The sequence below is a fragment of the Osmerus eperlanus genome, chromosome 24, assembly GCF_963692335.1.
Source record: "Osmerus eperlanus chromosome 24, fOsmEpe2.1, whole genome shotgun sequence".
Classification (NCBI taxonomy): Eukaryota; Metazoa; Chordata; class Actinopteri; order Osmeriformes; family Osmeridae; genus Osmerus; species Osmerus eperlanus.
The window spans coordinates 7,702,001-7,727,043 of record NC_085041.1 but is presented as its reverse complement, the minus strand read 5'-3'; the positions used below and the strand labels follow the sequence as shown (position 1 = coordinate 7,727,043).

The window sequence follows — 25,043 nt, the reverse complement described above, 5'->3', positions numbered from 1 at the left end:
TGTGAATATGCGAATGAGTAGGTGAGCGTGAAATACTGAGGGATGGAGCACGCACAGTCAGACACACAAGAGGGAGAGAGAAACGCACGACTGAGAAATCGGACGAGAAATGCAAAAGCCGGGATACAAAAAAGCACACGCAGAAGAACGCACACGCGCTAGACACACAACACCTAGACACAAGCCTCACCAGTGAGCTGGTGTAGGTGGGGTCTGCGGGGTCGTCCTCGAGGAACCGAGACAGTCCGAAGTCGGACACCTTGCACACGAGGTTGCTGTTGACCAGGATGTTGCGGGCGGCTAGGTCTCGGTGCACATAGTTCATGTCTGACAAGTACTTCATGCCCGCTGCGATGCCACGCAGCATGCCAACCAGCTGGATCACCGTGAACTGGCCGTCGTTAAGCTGCCAGCGACGATAGCGATAGAAGAGAGGAAGAGGGGGGGAAAAGAGAGAGAGAAGGAGGAGGAAAAGGTCAGGTTGCATTGGCACTCGGCTAACGAAGCACATGCTAATTTCGTTGTTTCGCCCTCTCTCTCTCTCTCTCTCTCTCTCTCTCTCTCTCTCTCTCTCTCTCTCTCTCTCTCTCTCTGTCTGTCTTCATTCCTCTGTCTCCTCTGTCTGTCTTTCTTTTCATCAATCTTTCCTCTCCTCGCGCCTTCTCGACCCACGTCCCCCTTCCCTTCTTTTTCTCTCTCTCTCTCTCTCTCTCCCTTCCCTCCTGACAGCTAGTGTTTGATATGTCTGGGAGCCAGTGATTCATAGGCAACTGAGCTCTCTGTAAATGTCAGGGATAGCCAGAGCGGAACATTTGTCAGATATTAGCTACAGCCAAACCCCAGGTAATGCTCTTTTCTTCAGACATGGAGAGTTTTGAATGAGGGAGAAACTAATAGGAAGATTAAGAAGGTTGGGCTAGGTGTATTTGTTGGATTGTGCTATCGGCACGCACAGAGATTTAGATATGGAAATATGGAGTACTTCTGACAATCAGATTCCTGGGTTTTTGTGTGTAGAACACACTTTGAGCTTAATGTAAACCATAGATGGCCTGTTTGCTTGAAATACATAGAATGCATTTCAAAAAAGTTTTGAAGTTAATTGAGCAACTGCAAAACAGACCTATGTTGACGTGAAGATATTCGCGTCAGGTTATCCTGAATAATCATGTAACAAATTACTTCTATAATTTATCTGTCAAACTATCTCCAAGCCTTCAAAACCAGGACAGATGTTTTTTCTTTCAGATAAAATCATGTAAAAATACTTTATCATTATGGTTGTTTGATCCTTCAATGCGATTTGCCATTGTTTAGACTGATCATTTAACAATATCAAAATCCTTTGGGAAATATCAACCACTTCTTACCCGGAGGAAAGAGTCTAGCGCTCCATTCTCCATGAACTCTGTGACGATCATGACTGGCCGACTCTTGGTGACCACGCCTTCCAGGCGGATTATGTTGGGGTGGTCGAACTGGCCCATGATTGACGCCTCGGACAGGAAGTCCCGCCTCTGACGATCGGTATAACCGACCTTCAGCGTCTTGATGGCCACGATGATCTCCCTTCTTCCGGGTAGCTTAAGGCGACCCCGGCACACCTCCCCAAACTCTCCTGCGAGAGTGGAGGGGGGGTGGGGGTGGGGGAACAGAGAAAGAGAGAGCGAGAGATGGAGGGAAGAGAGGAAGGTCGGAAGAGTGGAGGAGAGTGGGGGGAGAGAGGGGAGAGGGACAGTTACTGGTTAGAACCAAGGAGTCAGGGAAGGACAGCGGGAGGGGAAGGGATAGGGGAAGACTGCCAGAGAAGCCAGGATTCAGGGGTGGGGGGGGCAGGGAGGGAGTGTGTACAGTGTCTCGGAGCGGTAGATGTAGAAGGTGGGGGGGCGGTGGCAGCGGTTAGGAGCGTGGATTGGCGTGAGAAGTCGGGTGAGAAGTCGGGGGCTGTGGGGAAATAATGAAAGGATGGAGGGGTTTGGGGAAGGGGGGAGGCAGGCATGGAGGGGGGAGGGGAATGGGGGCGGGGTCAGGCTTCGGAGGGGTCGAGGGTATGGGCGGAGCAGGAGGAGACGGGAGGCGTGAGGAGTTTCGGGGGCCTGTGCGCCGCGGACGCTTTGCGTCGAGGGCCTACACCAAGCGTGCGCGAGAGAGAGCCAGAGAGGAGGAGAGAGAGAAACCAGGGGAGATAGGGGGAGGGGGAGGGAGAGAGAGAGGTGGGAGGAGAACCCAGGGGGTGGGGGGGGGGGGTAGGAGGGGAGGGCATGGAGGGAGGGAGGGAGGGAGGGGAGGAAAAGGGAGGGAGGACAGGGGTTGGGCTTTGTCACTTTTGGCGGAAGGCTGGGAAGCGACGGATTACAAGTAGCAGCAGCAGGTGTTAAGGCTGTTTCGTAGTAGCAGCAGTAGAAGTAGTAGCAGTGGTGATGCGGTGGGGCCAGTTGCACACAGCCTCTCGATCCCCATCACAACGTCTTCGCTTCAGCTTACATACACAAGGCTAAGAGTAATCGGAATCAGTTCACATAGTCCTACGGCTGTTTTTAGCAGGAGAAATCAACCAAAAAACAGTTTCAATGTTTAAAATAACTGAACTAATACAAGACAAGGGAGGATTCAGGGAAAAGAAGGACAGAACAAGGGGGTTTCTAAAGGAACAGGAAGAACGACCGCAAATGGCAAAGCCGATAAGTGATAAGGTCAAAGGTCGGAAGTGCCGTCAAAGGCCATTTTTGAGTAGGTCCTCAAGATGCTTAAAGAAAGAGGGCCAGGGTAAGAGATGACCAATCATGGACCCGGGAAGTTGTTGTTATAGTTCATTCTACTAGATTCAAGTAGGAAACTAATCAATTCAAGTGCTTCTTAGGTCAGATCAACAACTTCCTCTGAGGCCCGTATCCAGAAGCAGGATTGGGCAGCCATTTGGGGGAGTTAAACTTGATGATAATCACTCATCGAACAAAAGCAAAATAACAATCATCGCTAAGGAGGACCAACTAAGAAGACACGGGTCAAATTTGTATTTCAAGTATTCAAAACCGCAAAGTAGCACTCAATTGGTCTTGCCAATCTCAAGTTCTCTTTATTTCATCGCAGCTCACTGGGACCAATGGAGCCCACTGTTAGCATTGTCAATACACATTTGGCCCGAGTCGGCGATATCTAGGGTGTTTCTACACAGCTGTGAGGGCAGCAGGTCAAGGTTGAGGAGGACGCATCTTGCACAAAGGACGGCGTGCGGAATCAGATTGAGAAAAGAGGAGAGGAGCGTCGAGGTCGCTAGCACGGAACGAGGAAGAGGAGGCAGGTGGGTAGGGAAGGGGTGGGGGTGGGACGATTGAATTGAGTGAAAGTACCGCTTGGCGTGAAGTCCTCTAAGGGAATGGCCTGGAGGTGACTAGCATTCTTCCCCCTGTAGCTCAGGAGCTTTTGTTGGTTACCTGCGCCGATGACCTCCTCGATCTTCACGCAGGAAATGTCGATCTCCTTGGCGAACTCGCGCACCGCCTCGTTAGGGTCCTCGTAGGTGAAGGGGTCGATATAGACCTTCATTCCCGGCGTGACTATAGGGGATTCAGTAGTGAGAAGAACAAACCACATGAATCGAGGCCGTCAATCGGGACTCGCAAATGAGACAGTCGACTGATTGGGTGATTGATTGCGTGGTTGAGTGATTAAGTGATTGATTGATTGATGGATTGGAAGATTATTTTAAAGCAATTCAAGTGTAGTGGCTATTACTGCTTCAGCCTTAAATATAATCACGGTGCGATTATAAACCAGATTGTGTCATCTGATCAGTTGAACATATTTGTGTGTGTATAAACAGTGCTTAAAAGCACATATATTATTATCATTAGTATACCATCCATCCATCAACAGTGACGTGGCGTTTCTTCCAGTCGTATGGTATAGGGATTTTTGAACACTGTTTGGGAATACTTAGTGTGTCCGACTAGGTTTGCGGTGTTTTGAGGAGGATGCGTAGCAGCTAATGGCTGCCAGGCAGCAGGGACTTACTGTATTGCTGCAGCTTCTCTGTGTACTCGGACTCTGAGCCGTTCCTCTGCTTCCTGTGGGCCGACAGAACGAGAACAAAACACAAACGTCAGCCAAAGGGATTTTTCACACAGTCTCCGCGGGTCGACTCAGTCGAACCCGAATGCTACGTGTTCTCTCATCACTGAGGGCTGGGGAGAGGATAATGGGCAGCTGTGTCGCTGCAGATGGAGGATAACCCCATTGAAGATCCGCAGTAATGTATACTGTAGTCGCAATGACAATCATATACTGTATTCAAACATGATGTCTATCCCAAGCCAGGGGCGGGGAGAATGTTTACCAAGACACACAAAGAGGTGTAATTTGGTGTGAAAACATCGATTTCCATTTCCTTTGTCTGACATGGCAGCCGTGTAAACCCTCGCACACCCCCGTGATACCCCCCCCCCCCCTTTAAATGAGGCCGGGAGACAACCTCAGCTGCTTCCCTCGTCACCCTCGCCCCTCGCTCACACTCGTTTCAGATTCTTTCACCTTCTCGTCTTCCTCTCCCCGCTGGTCTGTATCAGTCCATTAATGTGTGTGGTGGTGGTGGTGTGTGTGGGGGGGGTATGACAGGACAAGGGTGTATGGGTGTGTGTGTGTGGGGGGGGGGGGGTTGTTGAAATTACATGTTAATGTGCTTCCTTTGTTGTCTAACCAGTAACCGGGGCAATAATACCCGCCGGTGATTTGCATCTCATTTCCAATTCAAATGCAGTTCCGGAATATGCAGAGGCTTTTTTTTTCATTCTCTCTTTTTATTTCCTTCGGTGACAGACGCAGCACGGTGGCTATGACACTGATGAGACGCAATGAAACGGTGGTGGAAAAAAAGCAGGGAAATGACAGGAGTCGAGACGAGGAGGAGGATTACGATTCGGTCGAGCGTGACCGGGCCTCGCGTTTGTCAGACGCGGGCCGCTCGGAGTAAGACCGCGCCCCCCCGCCTGAGGCGGGCCCGTCGGTGCCAGTCAGAGGGTGCCAACCCTCGCGCACGTGGCCGCGACCGGCACAATCACCGCCGCGAACCATTTGCCGCCACCAGCAGATGGTTGATGACTGGCAGTCCGACTGGACGAGTCAACAGGGGCCACTTCTGAGGGAGGGAGAGCTGTTCTTTGTGGAGGGCCGTGGCGGGGACACCCAGGAAGGCTGAGCCACGCTATCAGGGCTATCAGTCTTGGCAGCTGGCCCTCGTGCCGAGTCCACTGAGCTTATTAGCTTGTTTCGCTAGCTAGCGCCGAGAGCTGCTGCCATTTTCACATCCAAGGAGGCTAATCTCCAACTGCCAAACCTGACAGGGGGGCGGGAGGCGGAGGTGGGTGTGTGTGTGTGTGTGTGGGGAGGGTACATTTAAGGGGTTTTGGGGCTCGTGCTGACTTGAGGGACATTTGAAGCCAAAAAATGACATTTTGAAACCGTCCTCTCTTAACCCGAAACGAATGTCAGAACTGTGCATGAGGCGGATGGGCCGGTGTGAACTTCTTGCCATCGCCCACGACCGCGCGTGCACATCAAAACACGGTAGCGTGCCCCTGTTGGTATGTTTTAGCATTTCTAATCTCTTCCGTTCTCACCTGAGGCAGACGATGGCTATCACGACAACAGCGATGATGAAGACGAAGCCGGCAGTGGCCGACCCCACGATGAGAGGAAGTTGCTCTTGAAGCGACTTATCTGGGTCAGCTGTGGGGTCAGGTCAGAGGATCAAAGGTTAGTGGCGTAGTAGTGAGAAGCAGGTTATGCAAAGAACCTGTCGCCAGCACATTAAGACACCCACAAGAGTGCATAGCTCCAGGAATGATGTCATACCACAAGAATAATCTGATTTAAAGAATCATATGCTTGTGTAATAAGCTCTGGATAAGAGCGTCTGCTAAATGACTAAATGTAAATGTAATCCACAAGTTTGTGCCTACGTGCTCCTAACTCATATCAAAGAAAATGTGAAATATCTTTACGATGCCCAAACATGTTCGTCAGTTGAACGGTTACATTTTATGATACTAACTTTAGTCTAGCTGATTGGGAAGTTGTAAAGTTATTTAAATAAGGACAGATATCTGGCTCTATCTTCCCCTCTAAAACAGCTAAACTAACAACCAACTGTATCGCTTCTCCGAATCATTTTGCATTACTTCTCTAAAACACTACACTCCAGAGTACTAGAATAGAGATTGGTAGAATGTAGGAATGAAAAGATGTGTATACATACAGCACATGTGTTCGGTTTCGGGATGTGCTCCACACATACCTACGGACGTTTTAGAAAACGTACTGTTTTGGTTGGTGCTGAAATCGGCGGGGCTGCTGTAGCGTCCGTAGCCGGCCACCGTGCGCGCCCGCACCTGCACCACGTACGGCGTGCTCTGCTTCAGACCCTCGATGCGGGCCGAGCTGCGCTGGGCCGTCATGGTGTGAGCGATGGCCTCGGCCTGGTCCTGCCAGGGCGAGAGAGACAACGCTCAGCAAAGCGGACCGGCTGAAGCGGAGGAGCGGGCGGGGAACGCGCGATGCCTTCTCGCGCGTCTTTCTGCCCTTTGGTATTCATCCGCTCTCACTCTCTCTCTCTCTCTCTCTCTCTCTCTCTCTCTCTCTCTCTCTCTCTCTCTCTCTCTCTCTCTCTCTCTCTCTCCTCTCTCTCTCATCTGCCTTTTCCAACAACAGCTCTGGGGCGACGCGGCCAGCCAATCTCAGTGAACAGCCACTGAACAGGCTCGGGTTTAATACGAACGAGAGAGAATTAGAGGGAAAGAGAGTGTGTGTGTGAGAGAGAGATAGATAGAGAGAGAGAGAGAACAACAAACAACAAATGGAGCCGATACAAGGAGTCTTTGTTCCTTCCCTGAGGCAAATCCAGAGCTTTCTGGCCCCTTGCTTGGCTTATGGCACCGGCCACTAACACAGAAACTTTGAAACGAGAGAGGGGGGGGGGGGATTGGACAGATCCAACAGACAGAGGATCCAAAGGAAGGGAAGACAAAAAGAAAAGAAAGAAGGAAAGAAAGAAGGGGAGATGAAGGGGAGATGAAGGGACGACGGAGAGGACAAGAGGAAGACGAGGGGAAACGTAAGACGGAAGGAAGGGATTTGATTCAGTGCCCTCGTTTGGTCTTGTTTGGTTACGATTAGTTGCATTTTGCTGTTCAGTGACTTGATTTCCTATGGGGCGCTCAGAATTCTCGTGAAAAGGGATGGAATTAGAACCGTTGACTTACACTGCTGCTTACCTTCTCATGGTACTTAATCTCGTAATCCAGAATGATTCCATTGGGTTTCTCCGGGGGCAGCCAGGAAAGGCTCATGGTGTTTGCTGTCGCCCCCATCAGGTGGACCGTGGGCACTGCAGAGGGAGCTTGGGGGGGGGGGGGGGGGGGGGTTTGCAGAGGGAAGAATTTGTTTCATTCACTATCTGTGTGTTTCTGAGTTCTACTCGCTTTTGTCCAGGCACACAGGCCTAAAACCCCAAAGTCTAAGACCTGCATTGAAGCTTTGTGAGGTTTTGTGAGTTGAACTGGGAGGCTAAAGTTGGTGTTTGGTATGCAGCACCATTCCCTAGAATCGTCCCCTGGCCAACTCTTCTGGGACACAAGAGATTTGTAATTCCTCTGCGACAAGGAAATCACGCCACGAAACCGTCAGCTTAGTATCTGGAAGATCCAGCCCACCTCCCCTTGGTTACACACACACACACGTTCATGTAATCACAACCAAACACACACACACACATGCACGCACACATTATCCTACATCACACCCGCCCGCATGACTTTCTTTCTGAAATATTCTCACTATTATGCCAAGAAGTTTTTCCCCCTGCACCTCATCTCTCCTCCCTCTCATTTCTACCTTTTATTGGCCTTTAGTTCCCTCAATAGAACTTACTTACTTCCATTTTCCCACCCTTTTCAATCTTAACTTCTCGAGTTCCATCCCTCGCGTTTAGGTATCGCTATCTCTCCGTTTCACCCAACAACATCCCTCACTCACTCATTTCCTCCCTCCTTGCCTTCTGAGTCTGTCTCTCCTGCTCTCTTTCTCTGTCTCTCTTTCTCTCTCTCTCTCGCCCTCTTTCTCTCCAAAACTCTTTGTTAAAAGCTTTTTAATCCCTAGGTCCGGTTCTTTGATCCTTTTCCTTGTATTTTTCCCCATCACTCCGCCTCTTGTCTTTGTCTCCAACCCTCCAGACATTTCTTTTTCTTTGCCCTCCCAAACTCCCCCATCGCCATTGCCACCACCAGCCACCCAACCCTCCCAGACCCCTCTCTCCCCCAGGAAACAATGCCTCCTGGGCAGATCCCCCAGTCACTCTAGCCTGGGGATTAAGGGGCCTTCTTCCAGCTGAGACACTGGAGGAACCACAGGGCCAGTCCTCCAAGGCTTATCGCCCCCGGTATTTATTTTGGTTCTTAAAAGGTGAATGTGTATGCATGGGGGAGGAGTCCAGCGGGGGTATCGCAGCTAGCGGGGAGGATAATCTGACCACCCCCTCCGACCCTCCCTGACCTGGGACACTTTGGGCGGACGGGGGTCCTTGTCACCCTGGTGCCCGAGCCCCTGTTCAAACAATGGGGGCCTCACTGGGTGTCATCCACCAATAGGAGGCATTCCTGACGCTCTTGTAGAAGGAAGAACAGAAGGACGGAGAGGAGGAACACAAGAGCACGGAGAAACACTGGGAGATAATCCCCGAGGCGCAAACTCCAGGAACAGACCCTAGACGCTAGCTTCGTGAAGCATAACTGGTCCAGCACAGGAACATAAACGTCATCTTCTCGCTGAACTGCTCCGATTTCCTATGAAAACGACGCCGAAATTGGACTCAACGGGCGTTTCCTGCAATTCCGAGTCGGTCATTTTCCCACGGCAACATGTTCGGTAGCCGACCCAATCGACTTCCACCAAAGCGCACAATGCGGTTGCATTCACCGCATTTACCGTGTATACACGGCACGCACATCTATCGCTCAGCTAGCGCGCAGCCGACACCGTCTCAGACAGGATGTGCTGACGAGGCCAGCCAAAGAAGGACACGCCAGCAAACTGCCTCGGTGGCCTAGATCCACACTGTTCCTGTAAATGTCGTGGGCAGCGAGAGAGAGAGAGCATTGGGCCGGCAACAGTGGGCAGAAGACTGTAGGTTCAACACATCGTTGTGCTCCCATCGCCTGTGCTATATGCGTCAGTGTGCGGAGAACACTGTAGGCGTGCGGGGGCAAAAAAAAAAAGGGTCTGTCTCTCTTGAAAGCATTCATGCTATATTTTTTTGCTCGAAAGCTTTGCAAATCCTCACTCAAAGGATGTGTACACGGAACACACACACACCTACGTGCACGTACTGTACTGGTATAAATTGTCTGGAGGTTTCTTGGCTCGGGAGTGCGATAGGACGGATGGGGGATGGATTCAGGCTATGACTAGGAACGAGCAGGTTCGTTATCTTTCACCGGCCTTGCCAGATGGTTCGTTTACACATATCCATCGGGGAAGTCGCCCCTTGGAAACGGTTCGGAGAAGGGGCTCGCTGTAATCCTACTTGTACCTGTCACATTCTCCATAAGCCTTGGAGAGCCTCTTTCCCGGACAACTGTCCCCCCGTGACCCCGTCGCGGAAAGCGTCATGGGAGTCAGGTGGCTGAGCGGTTAAAGAATCAGGCTAGTAATCAGAAGGTCGCTGGTTCGATTCCCGGCCGTGCCAAATGACGTTGTGTCCTTGGGCAAGGCACTTCACCCTACTTGCCTCGGGGGAATGTCCCTGTACTTACTGTAAGTCGCTCTGGATAAGAGCGTCTGCTAAATGACTAAATGTAAATGTAAATGTAAAGCGAGCGCGTGGGGGAGTCCTTACCGGCCTGGTTGGTGGTGATGTTGACGGCGTAGAACTGGGGCGTGTACGGGCTCCGGGTGGACACGCCGTTGACCGCCTGGATCTCGAAGCTGTACTGGGTGTGGGCCTGCAGGTTCCTGACGGCGACGCGGCGCTGCGTGAGGCCCAGGTGGCGAGGGGCAATGTCCACGTTGTCGTCGCAGCGCGAGCACACGCCGCGCTCGGGCAGGCACTTCTTGCAGATGACGTTGTAGAAGACGTCGTCGCGGCCGCCCGAGTCGCGGGGCTCGCTCCACTCCAGGACCAGGGAGGTCTCGTTGACGTTGGAGATGACATTTCGAGGGGCGGAGGGGACGGCTGGAAAGGGGGCAGATTGAGAGTGAGCATGGTGGAGCTTTCCGGAAAAGGTTCGGCAACATTTGGTTGCCGAAACATTATGGTTATATTGACAACCATGTTACTACATAGCAATACCTGTAGCACAGTGTAGGCACAAATGTGTAGTATTAATTGTAAGTGGTTTAGGTTACTACAAAAGTGTAAGCAGTCATAGTATGGGGGAGAGGTGTAAAAGGTGAGTGGGGGATGTAAAGGGACAATTAAAGTTTGTGTTCTCAAAACACAAAACAAAAATCTATATTAATAGACAATTACATCTTGAATGCCCAACCTAACCGATACCAAGTTTCACCTGTGTAATAATTTGCACAGTAATACTGTCATGAAGTATAACTACTTAGCAGTTCCGATATAACTACGACGTTAATACTTAAGATGTTTTTGTGTAGTTACATGGAAGTTAATTTAACCTGGATGTAAAGTTGCCAAGGTTGCTTTCCAATCCATCATTTGGTTTTGATCAAATTCCACGTTGACGGTTTACCTTCTTGTGCTGCCTTTGACGGTTTACCTTCTTGTGCTGCCTTCGGGTCACAATGACCCGAAGATAACACAAGGATTAAGGGTTTAGGTTATTGAGACAGCGGATGACATTTTGCTTCATTGAAATCACCAAATTTCTAGTCTATTGTGCATTTATTACAAAAACTAAAATCCTCAATCTAACCTTCCCCATGTTCCTGTATCTGTCAACAAAAAAAGCAGAACAAGAGTTGGTTCTGGAATGGCCTTGTTTGCTGAGTGTCACAGGATACTGCTGTGTGTGTGTGTGTGTGTGTGTGTGTGTGTGTGTGTGTGTGTGGAGGGGGAGTCTATTGGCAGAGCCAGAATGATTCTTATCCAATTAACCAAGCCTTATCTCCGACTGACTCTGTGGGAGAATCAAACAAACCCGGCAGCTACAACAACAAAGATGACTTCCAGTTCCTCCAAAAGCAAACAGATAAGCTCCTGTGTGCTTTTTGCTCTTAAGTGAGGTGTGTTCGCCATATAAATTCCTTTTCTCTCTCTGTCGCAAATGGGTGGCAACCGTGCGGTTGTATGGCCTATGCAGGGAAAGTGGACTGATAGTGTTCAGATAGCACTTTGAGAACATTGGGAGGGGGGTGCTGTTTGATGTGTTGAGGCGGTGCTGTGGGAATGTGTTCAGGGCCTAGCAGTAGCAGTCTCTGATATTTTCCGACTCAGCGTCAGTCGAGCATTGCTGGTGAAATACCTCCATCAACCTAAGCTTCAGAATCATCTCTGCTTCGTGGAGGCCAACACTATGGTCAACGTCCCGACAAAGCTACCGTCGGAACACACGCACACCAACACCTGCGACGGTACCATTCGCTACCGAAACAGCTTCTGAATGGTGTTCCTTAAGAGCGGCCGATGCGATTCGAAAAGACAAACGCGTTTCCACTTACTGGTGCAGGCTGAGTCCATGGAGTCGGTGTCGGAGCGGTAGTAGCCGTTCCTGCAGGCACAGGCGCTGGCGGCTCCGGAGCTGGCCCTGCTGTTGGGAGGGCACGGGGAGCAGAAGCCAAGACCTTGCTTGGATTTGAACGTGCCCGGGCTGCACGCTAAGGACAAAGAGGGAGAGAAAGATCGAGTGAGTCCGTTAGTTTGGAACGACAAGGTTAATAGGGCTACAGTAGGGCCAAAGGAATATGAAAGTCAAAGCTTTCGAATTGATTCTTTCTTTTGTTCGGGGGAGCAAGGGGGGGGGGGGGGGTCGTGTAACATGCGTGCGTGTTTGTGTGTGTTTGTGAGGGCTGTTTTCAACTTTCACTGATTTTTTGTAGGAAACCAAATAAAAGTGCTTGAATCTGTGATTTACAGCTCTCGGTTGTGGGCCTTGTGTCCTGGTGTGTCTGTCTGTTTCGGTTTGCTTTTCTCCCCTTTCTCTGGAGCACATCCTCCACAAACCATAGAGGAAGAGGAGATTTTAAGCAACAAGCAGGCCTTTGCATAAACCCATGCACTCATGCTCATCCTGTCATCCCAAATTGCATACACACCCCTCAGAGGAAACACCCAAACATGAAGCCTTAATCTGAACTTGCTCTCTATGTAAACAAACAAGCAAACATTCATGGAGGTGGTTCCAAAGAAACATTTCCATCCTGGAAGAAGAAGAAAGTTTTATTATATCCTATTCTGTTTTATTCTCCACCAGAGAACAACCGTCACATCCTAGTAATGTTCTCATTACTAAGAAGCCTTTCTCTACACTGTCCCATTTCTCAAATCTGTTCAATTTATGTATTTTGGGGGTATATTATTGGTAAACTGCTTCCTTGGATTTTAATTTGAGCGGAATGCTTCTCAAAAAGCAGCGCTAAGTTTACCCTGATGAAGACTGTGATAGGAAGGAGATTCTTTGTAGAGTCCCTATCCATTTAACAAGTGGCTTGTTTGGAAGTTTATAACACAGCCAATAAATTACGAGCGAGCTGGGAAGCTGTGACAGCGGCACTGTGATCTAGAATGCTCCGGCCGGCTTTATCTTGAGGTAAACTGTCTTGTTAAAAGATGAATGAGCCCGCCTTTTCGTTTAACGAAGAGCAGGGAGTAGGCAAGAGAGACAAAGTTTACTGGGGCAGTTGATTAGCTGACTTGCTAGCTCACCGACATGTCAAGGACAGCCTGTTTTTCAGTGTCAGTAACACTCTAGCCTCTGGCTTTGTGTTTGTTCCCAGTTGAAAATACCGAAGGGCAAAGGTGAGCACTCACCTTGCAGGTGTTCTGTTCACGGTCGTCACGTCTTAGTTTTTCCTTTTTTAAGATTCAATATTAGCACAACGCTACATTAGCCGACTGAAAGGTGTACATTAGCGCTGAGTGTGTTTATTCTTCCACCATTAATCAAAGCCTTTGCAATGATTGCGAACAGGAAGTGCTAACAGATGATATGGCCCAAAAATAATATTTGACCGGGTGTTAGCTGGTAGAAAAGTAACAGCTTCCAATGTGGGTGCTGAGCTCCTGTAACAGGAAATGAATTCCAGTTCAACCTTTAGGATACAATTACTGAACTTAATGAGCTTTACAAATGACAGCTGCAGAATGCAATTCTGTTTACAAGCGAAGGCAAGACCAAGAGATGGAGCATTTGATTAAGGAACCCAAAAAAGATCTAGCAGAGCTTTCCCTTTAAAGAGGCCAAGTTGTTCTGCGAAGGACTAAAAGTGCTGATCAATCGCTTCCAGTGAGGTAAGAAGTCATTCCTTTCCTTTTATCCCCCTTCTCCTTTCAGCAGCACTACTGACAGGGGAATGGGGTGAGAGAGAGAAAAAGAGAGAGGAAGAGGAGGAGGAAGAGTATATGCTAATCCTGCAGGCTCTTTTAGCAGCTCCCTCTTTCTTCTCTCTCTCTCTCTCTCTCTCTCTCTCTCTCTCTCTCTCTCTCTCTCTCTCTCTCTCTCTCTCTCTCTCTCTCTCTCTCTCTCTCTCTCTCTCTCTCTCTCTCCCCTTTTCTGTCTCTTACCCTCTCATGCAGAGCACAGGGCTTAAGGAACTGATTAGAATGTATGCAGAAAATTGGATGTGCGGGAAAAAAAAGAGGGGCAAAAAAGAATGAGGATTAAAAAAAAAAATGCGGAGCTGGAGGAGTAAAAAAAAAAAAAGAAAAAAAAAAAAGAAAAAAAAGGAAAGCGTCAATTAATATTCATGTTCATGTCCTCCTTACTGTGCTGTGGTGGAGTATTAATGAGAGCTATGGCATTCACGTTAGGCAGAAGAGGAGGGCAACAGAGAGGACGGAGGGATGAGGAGAGGGAGACACTAACGCGGAGGGAAGGAGGGCGAATGCAGTGAAAGGAGATCGGGTGCGTGAGAGAGTCAGGGGGGAGAAAATATGAGTATGTCAAAAAGGGTTCACGCGACGCATTTGAGAGAGAGAAAGAGAGAGAAAGAAAGAAAGAAAGAGAGGGAACGAGAGAGAGGGATTTATCCCCCGTGATTTCCGGTAGACTTGATTAGAGAGCTTTTTAGCGGGCGCAGTCGCCAGGGCTTTAACCTTGGGCTGCCACGAGCAAACAAATGACTTTTTAACCACGCACCCTGTAATTGATTTACTGTGCCTTCTCACACTGCCCTTAAAGCTGGGCACACATTCACCCCACCCCACCCCACCATAGGGCTATCAGCCTGAACCCCTCATTCGATCCCTGTGTCATCCTTTTAATCTTTCTTCCTTTTCTACTCTCTGTTTCCTCATTTTGGAAAAACCTCGGCACCCTCTTTGCACGGTTACAGTTCCATGCTGACACACACAAACACACACGCGCGCACCCCCCCCCCCCCCCCCCCGAGAGACGCGTCACTTTCGAGACCGCCAATCCATAAATCTGACAGCCCCTGCGCCTCATCTCCCCCTACTCTCCGTTTGACCCGTGGCCCCCAGCGTTCGAAATTCCACATGCGCCCGCCTCATCCTTCCTCCTCCTCCCCTTGCTGTCACCTGCACTCCATTTCTGGCGTTGGCTGTTTTTATTCACCTTCGGCTGAACCTCGGTGAACCTGTCATGTTCTCGATCACACCTAGACCTGTGAGGCCGTGTTAGTGTCATAAACTGACAGCTGCCCACGTACTTGCGTTTATATATTAACTCGCTGTCTGGCCGTATGGCGGTCAAAGACATAGACACTCCCTTTTCCACTGGAATGTGTTCTATATCTTATAGTGGTTGATCCTTGTCACAAACGGATTTCTTAAAAAAAAAAAAATGCAGATGAGTAGCCTGTAGGAAAATAGCAATGAACTCACAAAATGGCCGACAAAACTGACCTTGACACTGGGTGTCCTTCATGGCGGGCTCGAATCCAGATGCGCATGTGCAGGAGCCGACAGGAACCATCCACTCGCCGTCCCCGTTGCAGTACAACTTGAGGGGCACGGACACCTCCAAGGCGTTGGACACGCAAGTCCCGGGGGCAATGACCAGAGAAGTCGCCTCCGCCCCGGTCGCCGTTTCGGGGAACACGGCGAAGTTCGCGATGGTGGTGGAACACTTCTTATAGAAGACCCTCACCGAAATGAGGGACATGCACGCTCCGAGGTCCTGGAAGGCCAAGTAGAAGCCCGCCTTCGAGAGAGGACCGAAACTCCGAACCTTGGTGTTGACCCGGCCCGACTCGAGCATGGAGAAGCTCTCGTCTGGCGCGATAGTGTCCACTTTGACGTACGGGTTCTCCATCCAGAAGGGGCTGGTTTCCGTGGCCGAGTCCGAGTCCGACTCGTAGTAGAAGAGGTTGAAGGTTTCCTTGCAGGAGCCGGGGATGTTGGGGATGCTGTTGCAGTCGCGGACGGTGAACTTCATCTCCACGTAGACGCGCAGCACGTCCTTGCGCGGGACGAAGTCGCTGCGGAGCCAGTTGTTCTGGTTGATCTCGCGGACGTTGCACACCTGGTACGTCCTGATGGGGTTCATGGCATCGTCATAGCCGCTCACCTCCTCCCACTAGAGGGGAAAGAGAAGGCAGAGCGTTAGAGGGACATACGATACGATGAACTTTATTGTCCCGCTCAGGGAAATTTGTCTTGGTCTCTGTGGTGCGTCATAAATGCCTTGACAGTCACAATAACGACAAACAATACATCCTCAGCCAAACATTATGACATGAATGCGTGTCATGCGTTCTCGAGGAACTTGGCACACATGGCTATCAAGAGAAGATACAGTGTGAGATGACTCTCGGTTATGGGTACGGTCGACATCTCTAGGCTTGATGGGCCTTTGTTAAGAACAATCGTGGATTACATGAACAGGCTTGTAGTCCGAAACTTTGCACAGCGCCTCAGAAATAACTTTCTAACGGCTCGACATGAAATAACGCGGCGAAGGAAGACGAGCGTCAGGCTAGGGCTTAGTGGGCACGGAGAACTAAACGTTAAGCACAGTTCGATTTTCTTTCGAGGTTTCGTGTTGGCGTCTTTTCCACTACAGTACGCCGCGGTCAGCTTTGTGAAGTCGAGTACGGTTTCCCCCGTCTGCGTGTTTTGCCTTTCATCTCTGGTTACCGTGGCAATGAGTCAGGGATGAGTACGGTGGATTCATCACAATTACGGTGGCGTGTCAGCCCCGGTGCTTCCCGACAAACATCGGCGGGTGTTTACCTCGTTTCTTTTCGGAGGTAGTCGCCGCATCGCTTCACAACCAATTACACTTCAATTACAGAGCGATGATATCCTTGTCCTCTGGACGGCGAACGAGAAGGAGAGCATGACCTTCATAATTGTATATTTTCCCTCTCCCACACTGCTACAACCAAAGCGGTGAATTACAAGGGCTAAACTGCGATTATTGGTTTTGTAAAATGAGCATGTCAACTAAATGTTTAATTTCCCTCAAGGAAAGGCTTTTATTCAGGTAGGCCTACTTATTTGAATCGCAAACAAGTCTAAATAGGTAATCCCCGTCACCTGATAATGTTTGGGTGATTAAATCTATCAAAGCTGCTCATTTAATTTTAAAGGAGCTCAATGGATAAAGTTAACATTAAAGTTAGCACTTTTTTCAGCTAAGACTGTCATAGATCCCCATGGGTTTGCTAGCACCTTCTATGCTTCCAGACAACGAGCCAACCCCCACTTAGCGCGATGTTCTTCGAAGAAAGCCTCACCAATTATAAGCAGGCGCTATCAGCGAGCGTTCACCAGATGTTCAAGAAACCACAAAACTCTAGGGAGTTTGCCTTAAGAACTTTGAAACATTTCAGAAACAGAGAAAATGAGAGGGGGGGGGGGGGTAGAAGAAGAGAAAGAAGAAAAAAAAACATTTGTTTTCTAAAGCAGCGTTTCTCACCGAGGCTTTCGGGTCTTAATTAAGTCTGTGATATGGCTGCTGGAGAGACAGGCTATTCATCCAGGAAGACCCGGGAGACTGGAGGGGGGGGGGGGGGGGGGGTGAGGCTTAACTCCAGCTGAGGGAGGGTATTAGTATGGCGGAGCGGTCTGAAAGGGGAGGGACCATTTGGGAATCGATAATCACCAGCCGGGTCAATGGGACGAGGGGGGAAAGCATGAAGTGTCAATGGGTATTTAGTTTGGTGTGATAAATCGCCGTGTGCTTGTAGGGAACTATGGGAGAGATGCAGGAGTCGCGAGGGTGTGTTGTGCGCGTGTTTGTGTGGGTGTGTGTGCGACGGGGTCGTCCCTGCGAGACCGCGGAACAGTGTCAGGACACTCACAGCCAGCCAGCCTGCTTACCAAACCTGAATGAATTAAGTGGGTCGCTCGAAAGACGGTCAAGTTCTTTGGCATCGATTTCTAACAAGATGAATTCTTATGTGAGCTTCACAAGTCGACTCCTTTTCCCTTTGTCCTTTCCAGTCAAAGGCTCTTATTTTACTTTCAGATTCAGCCGGACCTTGGTTCGGGCTCGATCGATAAAAAGGGGCGAGTGTGCGGAGACTTAAGACTTCACCCTTCCTCCTGACCTCAGTCCGAACCCAGAGAGATAGGATTCACAGTTAACGACGAGAGATAACTTTGTGTGCTCGGACAAACGTGCATGTTTGTAGCATGTACATAGCATGTAGCATGCATGTAGAAACCTGTAAGCCGACAGTCCACTACCAGCCACATGCTACCAGCTGTCATTAACGAACGACCTGGGCCCCAGGATGCTTTAGGCTAGCTAACGCTAGCTATTTTGTTATCTGTGGATAACCCTAGTTGCCGAATAACTGCCCCAGAGAAAGCTATAAACCCTTAGAAGTGTCTGTCTGTCTGTCTGTCTGTCTGTCTGTCATGGAGCAGAGAAGCAATACTGTCTTTTTTATGACTGTTTGTCTGGATCCCTGCACACACCTTTGTGATATATCTTATGCCTTATTGTGTACTATTAAGGCAGGACCGTGGGTTTTCACAGTGAACTTCAGACAGAGAGAGACAGAGAAAGACCTGGGAGTGGAAACCTGGACAGATCATATGCCACTCTCAGGCTCTCTTTTCTTTTCAGATTCAATTTTCCTCTCTCGTTCTCTCATTCCCGTTCCCATTTTCTTCCCTCGCGGTGGCCATGTTGCTGTTTCGCGTCTACGCAGCAACACTTGTCACCCAAAACACTAACAATCTGACACGTTCCCGAGGAGAAACCGAATAAATAAACATGCGCGCGTCTCGGAAATAAACAGGGGGTGGGGAGGGCAGCTTGCCAGCGAAGACAGCAGGGCCCATATTTCTGCATGAGGGTGGGATGAAAGGATGAAAACAAATAAAAAGGAAGGGGAAAAAAGAAGCGGGGAAGGACCCTCATGGACAACCAACGTCTGGATGACATTCCATTAAAAGACAAATGGGGGGTGGGGGTGGGGGAGGTTTATCGCCATGTGGACAACGGAATCAACCAACCCTGGATTTGTGTGTGTGTGGGAGGGGGGGGGGGGGGGGTCGGAGAAATGGGGCACTGTACCAGATGAAAAGAAGCATCTGTTAGGTTTTGGCTGGCAGACGGGATGTTAGTGTGTGTGTGTGTGCATTTGGCAGGTGTGGGGAGGATGTGTGTTGGGGGGGAGGTCGTTAGTGTTATTACCATCCTTGGACTGGTGGGATATTTTACAGTTTCTTTTCTTTGTACCAGTGGAAGGGGGAGAAGGATGTGGGGAGGGAGGGAGGGAGGGGGGGAGAGAGGGAGGGAGGGAGGGAGGGAGGGGGGGAGGGAGGGAGGGAGGGGAAGGAGAATGAGCAGCGGGACCTGCGGTTGCTGGGGCCGGGGTCACCAGTGTGTCTGAGGTATTAGTGTTTAGTTGCTCGGAAGTAAGTGAGCAGGAAGGAGGGACGAGGGGCTCCGGGGGGGTGACTAGGAACAGCTGGGTTGTCACTGGCAATGGTCGGCGATAGGGCAGGGGGGTGGGACAGGATGGAAAAGTGAGGGCTCACCCACCAAAGTCAAAAGACGAGGGGGTACCCCCAAGTCAGAGAGCCACACAAAGCGATAGGGGAGGAGAGCAGGGGTCTTTGAAGTAAAAAGGAGGGGCGAGGGGGGTGGGGGGTCAGGACTCTTGTCCTCTTTGTGGGACCACATGGGAAAGCCAAGATGGTGCTGTCACCGACACTTTGTGCGTGGGAGATTTGGAGGCCCGAGTGTGAAACAGGTCACCGCCGGGAAATATTTCAGAGTCTTTCATCGAGCGCTCTTGGCATTTTTCGCATTTCTTTTTATTGTCAGGAACATCTGTGAAGGGCGGGCGTCTGAAAACGGATGGTGTGTGTATCTTATCCATCTGGGTCAACTGACATGTATCCCGTGGCACGCTCATGCATATCCCGTGTGAACCGATCTCCTCGTCACACACACACACACACACACACAGTACACACGAATACTTGGCAATGACTCACCCCAGTTTCGGGATGCGCGGTCCAGGCCAATTCTGTCGTAGCCCACTTGGTGTCCATCAAAGTTTCTGCGAAAAGATCACAAAAAGAAGATAACGTTTTAGACAAGGACGAACTGATTCATCTGCAAAATCGAAATCATGTTCAACCGTGGCTGGGATTACGCTATCATAAAAGACAGAGCGGTTCCTTTTGAAACGTTACTTTTTAAGATAAAGATGAAAGGAGATGTAAAACTCTGTGTTAAAAGTTTGAGCTCGGCCAAGATAACCTGTCCGGGTGAAGAAACACTGCATCTCATTGACTGAGAAGGAAATTCCCCAAAATCGATTGCTCAACAGTTATTCAGTTATTATTTGGAAGAAACAACAATGCAAGTGTGAGTAGAAAGGGGGGGGGGGAGGGAGAGAGAGAGAGAGAGAGAGAGAGAGAGAGAGAGTGTTGTCTGAGTGGGTGATCTAGGAGGTATTGCTGACGCTTTATTGTGGCCCTAATTTGCTAAGCTAATTTGTTTTAATTAGCAGTGTTTTTACAGAGGAAACAATCGCGAGTGTCGCTGAGAGTCTGTTCTGCTTCCTACGGAGACACACACACACACACACACACACATGGACACACACCTACACACAGCCACCCTCAGGGGCAACATGTTATAAAACTCCAAAAGATATATGCCCGAACAGAAGGCTAGGATAAGGGTGCAATAAACTTCAGGAGCACAAAAGAAAAACTCCTCACCCTGAACAGAGGTCAATACACTTCAAACTCCCTCGCTTTTTTGCCTTTCTTTTTTTCAAACCAACCAATCTTTACCCTGCCTTTTCCCCTCTCTCTCTCTCTCCCCGTTGCCTTGGAAAGCAGGAGCGCTGTGTGGAGATAATGGAGCCCTTTCCGTGAACTTATTTAGCACCTGGCACTGTCATTATCCTACCGGTACACTGTTTTACAAGATGATGAACATGATGAAACATCGCTTCGCATGTCTTCTCCGACTGTAAAGTTTTGTAACGGCATTCCTCTTTCAGCCGCAAACACCTTTCCTTTCCCCCAAAAGCGTTTTATGTATTCTACACCTTCTCTTCAGCCGAGCCTTTTATCCTTTCTTCCACAGTACGCGTTTCAGATGAACTGAGGGGAATTTGACATAAATAAAACGTAGTTACAGGAAATATACATTCCCACAGCAAATATCTGTGTCGGAACACGTGCTGACAGAGGCAGATTGTCGCGCCGAACTCAAAGACCTCTGTGAGTCATACAGTGCAGGCTTTGAGGAGTATGTGCCTTTGGATAGGAATTCCCGTTCAAGTCTCAGACTGTGTTTTGAGTGACAGTGGCACGGTGTTTTGCATTGTCTTTGGAGATGCAGGATTTCCCTACTTGACTCACGGCATTACAGTGTGTTATGTAGGCACCTCTCACAAGCAACCTCAGAGAGAGAGGATGGGGTTGAAAATGATATACCTCTACTGTACCTCATTAAATCCTGGTTTGTCCCCCTCGCTGTCTCATTTCTGCTGACCTCACTGATGTGTTCACTCACACACACACGCACACAGACACCTGGAAGGCCTGACTCAGTGGTAACTGTGGAACATTCGGGACAGCTTAAGTAGCGACCTGGCCTGTTCATTCCACAGCGTTTTGTTTTGTTTGCATTCTCTGCGATGTGTGTGTACTCCGGCAAAGCCCCGCATTGTGCCTTTTGATGGAGCACCATGCCTGAGTCAATGGAGTCAAGCATTGCCCCCCTGACCCCTTCGCGACCTTCCGCAAACACACGCAAACACACAAAACGCTTGCACGCGAACGCACGCACAACACATGGACCCCCTGAAACAAACACACGTGTACACAAGCGCACACACATCCTGCATTAGGAGCCAGGCCGAAGTGAAGGTAGAATTCCTCCCAGTCCAAGACCACTCCGGAACCGCAGCGCAATCACCATGACGAGGCAGGAGAAGAGAATCACATTCAAAAACAGAGTTTGTATTCCACTCGAGATGAAGGGGAAGAGTAACCACAGTACAGCTTGCTGTAGAGTACACGCGCGAGACAGCCAGATTCTGCTGACACGTGAAGCGGAGAAGAAGGTGTTCGTCAAGCGAATCGGAAAAAAAGGCAACACAAAGCCTTTCAAACCCTGGCAAACCCTCCTCATGGTGCTTGTTCGAAAACCAGAAAGACAAAGAAAAGGCACAAGCTAATATGATCAAAACCCGGCCTCTTCTCTTGCATCTCCACCTTTCCCCCCCCTTTTTCTCCCTGACTTCCATTTTAGCTTCGTCTTTGAAAACGTTTGCTGCAGGATACCACAAAGAAGCAAAACAAAACATAACAGAAGGACTGAGGATGGAAAGGATCGAGGACGTAAAATGGAGCAGAGAGAAGGGGGAGGGGGGGGGTAAACCATGGCAGAGAGAAGCTATAAAGAGTGTGCCATGAAGGAGAATATATAAACTGGATCAGTTGGCTGTGGCAGAGCAGAAAAAAAACTGACATGCAAATGTACAGCACATCATGGGTGGTGGCCCTTGATCAGAGCACACAGAGGCAGCAGTGCTTTTTAATCTCTCTCTCTCTCTCTCTCTCTCTCTCTCTCTCTCTCTCTCTCTCTCTCTTTAGCTGGTTCTCTCTTCCTCTCTCTCTCCCTCTTTCTTCCTGTCTGTCTCTCTGTCTTTCTTTCTTTCTCTCTGTCTCTCTGTCTTTCTTTCTTTCTCTCTGTCTCTCTTTCTCTCTGTCTTTCTTTCTTTCTCTCTGTCTCTCTCTTTCTCTCGGCCCCTTTGACCTATCTTCTCTCAGTAAAGAATCAAAGCTTTACCTTTTTTCAAATAGTGTCTTGATGGATGTCTATTCCGGGCAGAGGTAATGTTGTTTAGCCTCTTACAGAAGAGACGGGAGATTAGTGACTCAATGTTTGACGAACCCTTGGCACTGCCAGAGTCGAATGTTTTCATGATGTCGGTCAGATGCATCATCGGGGAAAGCACTCTAAACAGTGCATGTAAGGGAGAAACACAAAAGCAATGACATGGGTATAAATCAATGACTGCAGTCATACTCGCACATTAGAGACGTGAGCGGTTGAAAGCTAGGGTTTAGGTGATTCCACGAGAGGAGACACATACGTCTCACATAAGGGAAACGGCAAACAGACGTACACACAAACATGCACACTCACACATCCTGAGACAAGGCCGGCCCATACACACTAATCCCCTAATGACAGACCAGGGCTAATAACAGGGGAAACCGTCGAAACACCCGTCCTTATTGCACGCACTCACTCACACACACACACAACACACACACGCACACACACACAGTGCCTAAGGTTACAAGCCTTTAAAAATATGTCTTTGTTCCAACATCGAGACTTCTTAAAAAGAGAAGGTAGTGGGGGTTAGAAGCACCATTATTGACCCAAAGGAATGTGTGCTGGTTTCACAGGCTAACTGCGACCAGACAGGTGAGAGGATTATACGCCATTTCACAATGGCTACTTTGTGCTTTCAGTGTGTACACGTCTACTAATGTTTGACCCCCGAGGGACACAGACAGAAGCAAAAAGAAACAAACAATGAACGCATCCCAGAAGACAGACTCGCCTGACCTCATCTACTTAACTATCATACTTTTCAAGAAATCAGAGAACGATACTCAGTATCTGCTGCTGTTAGGATGACCAAATGTCCTCCTTGACCTTTAAGTAAGGTTCCGAACACCTCACAATTAAACATCGACTGTTTTGAAAATGTGGGGTTTCGCGTTTGGAAAAACTGGCGAACCATGTAACTGCTTAGTTTCTTTCTTCAGTCCCCCCCCCCACCCCCCCCCCCCTCACTCCCCGCTCCAGTTAATTATTTTCCTCTTCTCTCCGTCGCTTTGTTCCCTGGTACCGTAGACACAGAGAAGAGCATGGCAACGCAGTTCCCCGGTCTCCCCTCTCTAAGAGAGCGAGCCCACACCCTGGCCAAACACTTGAGCCGTGTTTAGCCACAAAACAGTGAAATGTGTCAACAGTGAAAGTGAGGACCGTGTGTTTCGACTTATTAGCGCTATTAGCCCGATTGCTTTGTGGCTACTTTTGTTGCTAGCCTTTTGTGAACCCCCGAGAGAAGGAGAGCCATGGGGCAAGACAGAGAGAGAGAGAGAGAGAGAGAGAGGGAGGAAGATGGGAAGAGGGAGGATACATTCTTTTCAAATTCAAATGGGGGCCAGCCAGCCTCTCTTCTTTGTACCTCGCTCGAGTGCCATGATTAGGAGAAGCCCTCCATTTTCGGTCCCCCCTCCCCACTCCTTTCTTGCATCTCTCCCGGTAATTGGTCGATGGTAGCCCGTGTAGCTCGATAGTGGTGGTTCCTCTGAGGAATTCCCTGAAAAGGACGCCCCCCCTCCTTCCCACACCCTCCACCCCGACCAAGACATCCCCCCCCCATCTCCCCTCTAAGACACCACCCCCCCCCTCCATCCCGCCACTTGCTGTCACTCATCCAACAATGGTTGTCACCGGGCTCTGGCCTCTGTATACTAACAGGGGTCCACTGTCAGTACTCGGTAAATGAGCCCTCCCCGACTCGCCACCGCTCTCTCAGTGGGCTCGCTAATGAACACGGTCTTTAGGGCTGGCTGTTGTCGCCGCCCTCCTTTTGCCTCCCGGCGTCAAAAGGATTCCTCCGTGAATGGCGGTTCATGGGGGTCGGCCTCAGTGACGCTGCGCTAAACCAGGCTCACTTTGTCTCGTACGGGCCTTTTTCCGAAAATAAAGGGAGTGTTTATTAAACAGTGCGTAGAGACCTTTTCAGGTTACGCCTCAATGGGAATGGGGATTTGATGGGTCGCTTGGACAGCGCCGTGGCGAGGGAGATACGTCTCGAAAGGGATGGATAAGGGGAAAGGGTTTGGCTGTGGTCGATCACTTTTAGGAAATGGCGAGTGTGTAAGTTAAGAATGAGTGGGACGGAAACAGGAGAAGGTGATTTCAAAACCGGAGCTTTGATCACCCTTGTAGAGGTCTTCAAAAATGCGGACCCCCTCTACGATGTAAACCAAAAAAAAGGAAGGAGAGATGAGTTGACAAAGCGAAATCTCCTGCGTGTAAACAGCGCGTGCGTGTGTGTGTGTGTGTGAGAGAGAGAGAGCGGCGGGCGTGGTTTAAGTGTGTCTTTCAAGAGCTCGTGAAGTTTGTGGTCGTTCTTGTGTTGCCAGCAGAGTGGTTCTCTTTTTGTCTGCTCCTTCTTTCTTTCTTTCTTTTCTTTTTTCTCTCTCTCCCTTTTCCTCCCCACCTCCCCTCGCTCTGCTTCCCTCCCACCCTTGTTACACTAAGGCATCGTAATTACAGAGAGGACAGGATCCGACAACCACCAGGTAACCCTCAGGGGCCGTTGTCTGCAAACCAGGTGTTCCTGTGTGCGCGTTTGCATGCGTCTTTTGACATGGAAAAAAA

The 25,043-nt window shown here is 49.6% G+C and overlaps 2 protein-coding genes across 2 annotated transcripts in view; both read right to left on the bottom strand.

Annotated features, from left to right (window-relative positions):
• Nucleotides 1–1,739, bottom strand: part of LOC134010850 (ephrin type-B receptor 3) — a gene marked incomplete at its 5' end in the record, with an annotated part of 23,407 nt that extends 21,668 nt beyond the window's left edge. Inside the window, 2 exons of the mRNA XM_062450130.1 lie at nucleotides 191–406; nucleotides 1,371–1,739. Of these exons, the coding sequence (XP_062306114.1) occupies nucleotides 191–406; nucleotides 1,371–1,739 (585 nt within the window). The remainder of the gene's footprint in view (nucleotides 1–190; nucleotides 407–1,370) is intronic.
• Nucleotides 1,740–2,011: 272 nt separating this feature from the next.
• The window catches only part of ephb3b (eph receptor B3b), a 43,490-nt gene continuing 20,458 nt past the window's right edge, over nucleotides 2,012–25,043 (bottom strand). The window contains exons 2-11 of the mRNA XM_062450564.1: nucleotides 19,598–19,662; nucleotides 15,041–15,713; nucleotides 11,677–11,832; nucleotides 9,887–10,222; nucleotides 7,257–7,393; nucleotides 6,293–6,479; nucleotides 5,616–5,724; nucleotides 4,015–4,067; nucleotides 3,351–3,569; nucleotides 2,012–2,127 (exon numbers count right to left, since the gene is read on the bottom strand). Coding sequence (XP_062306548.1) covers nucleotides 2,027–2,127; nucleotides 3,351–3,569; nucleotides 4,015–4,067; nucleotides 5,616–5,724; nucleotides 6,293–6,479; nucleotides 7,257–7,393; nucleotides 9,887–10,222; nucleotides 11,677–11,832; nucleotides 15,041–15,713; nucleotides 19,598–19,662 — 2,036 coding nt within the window. The 3' untranslated portion in view covers nucleotides 2,012–2,026. The remainder of the gene's footprint in view (nucleotides 2,128–3,350; nucleotides 3,570–4,014; nucleotides 4,068–5,615; nucleotides 5,725–6,292; nucleotides 6,480–7,256; nucleotides 7,394–9,886; nucleotides 10,223–11,676; nucleotides 11,833–15,040; nucleotides 15,714–19,597; nucleotides 19,663–25,043) is intronic.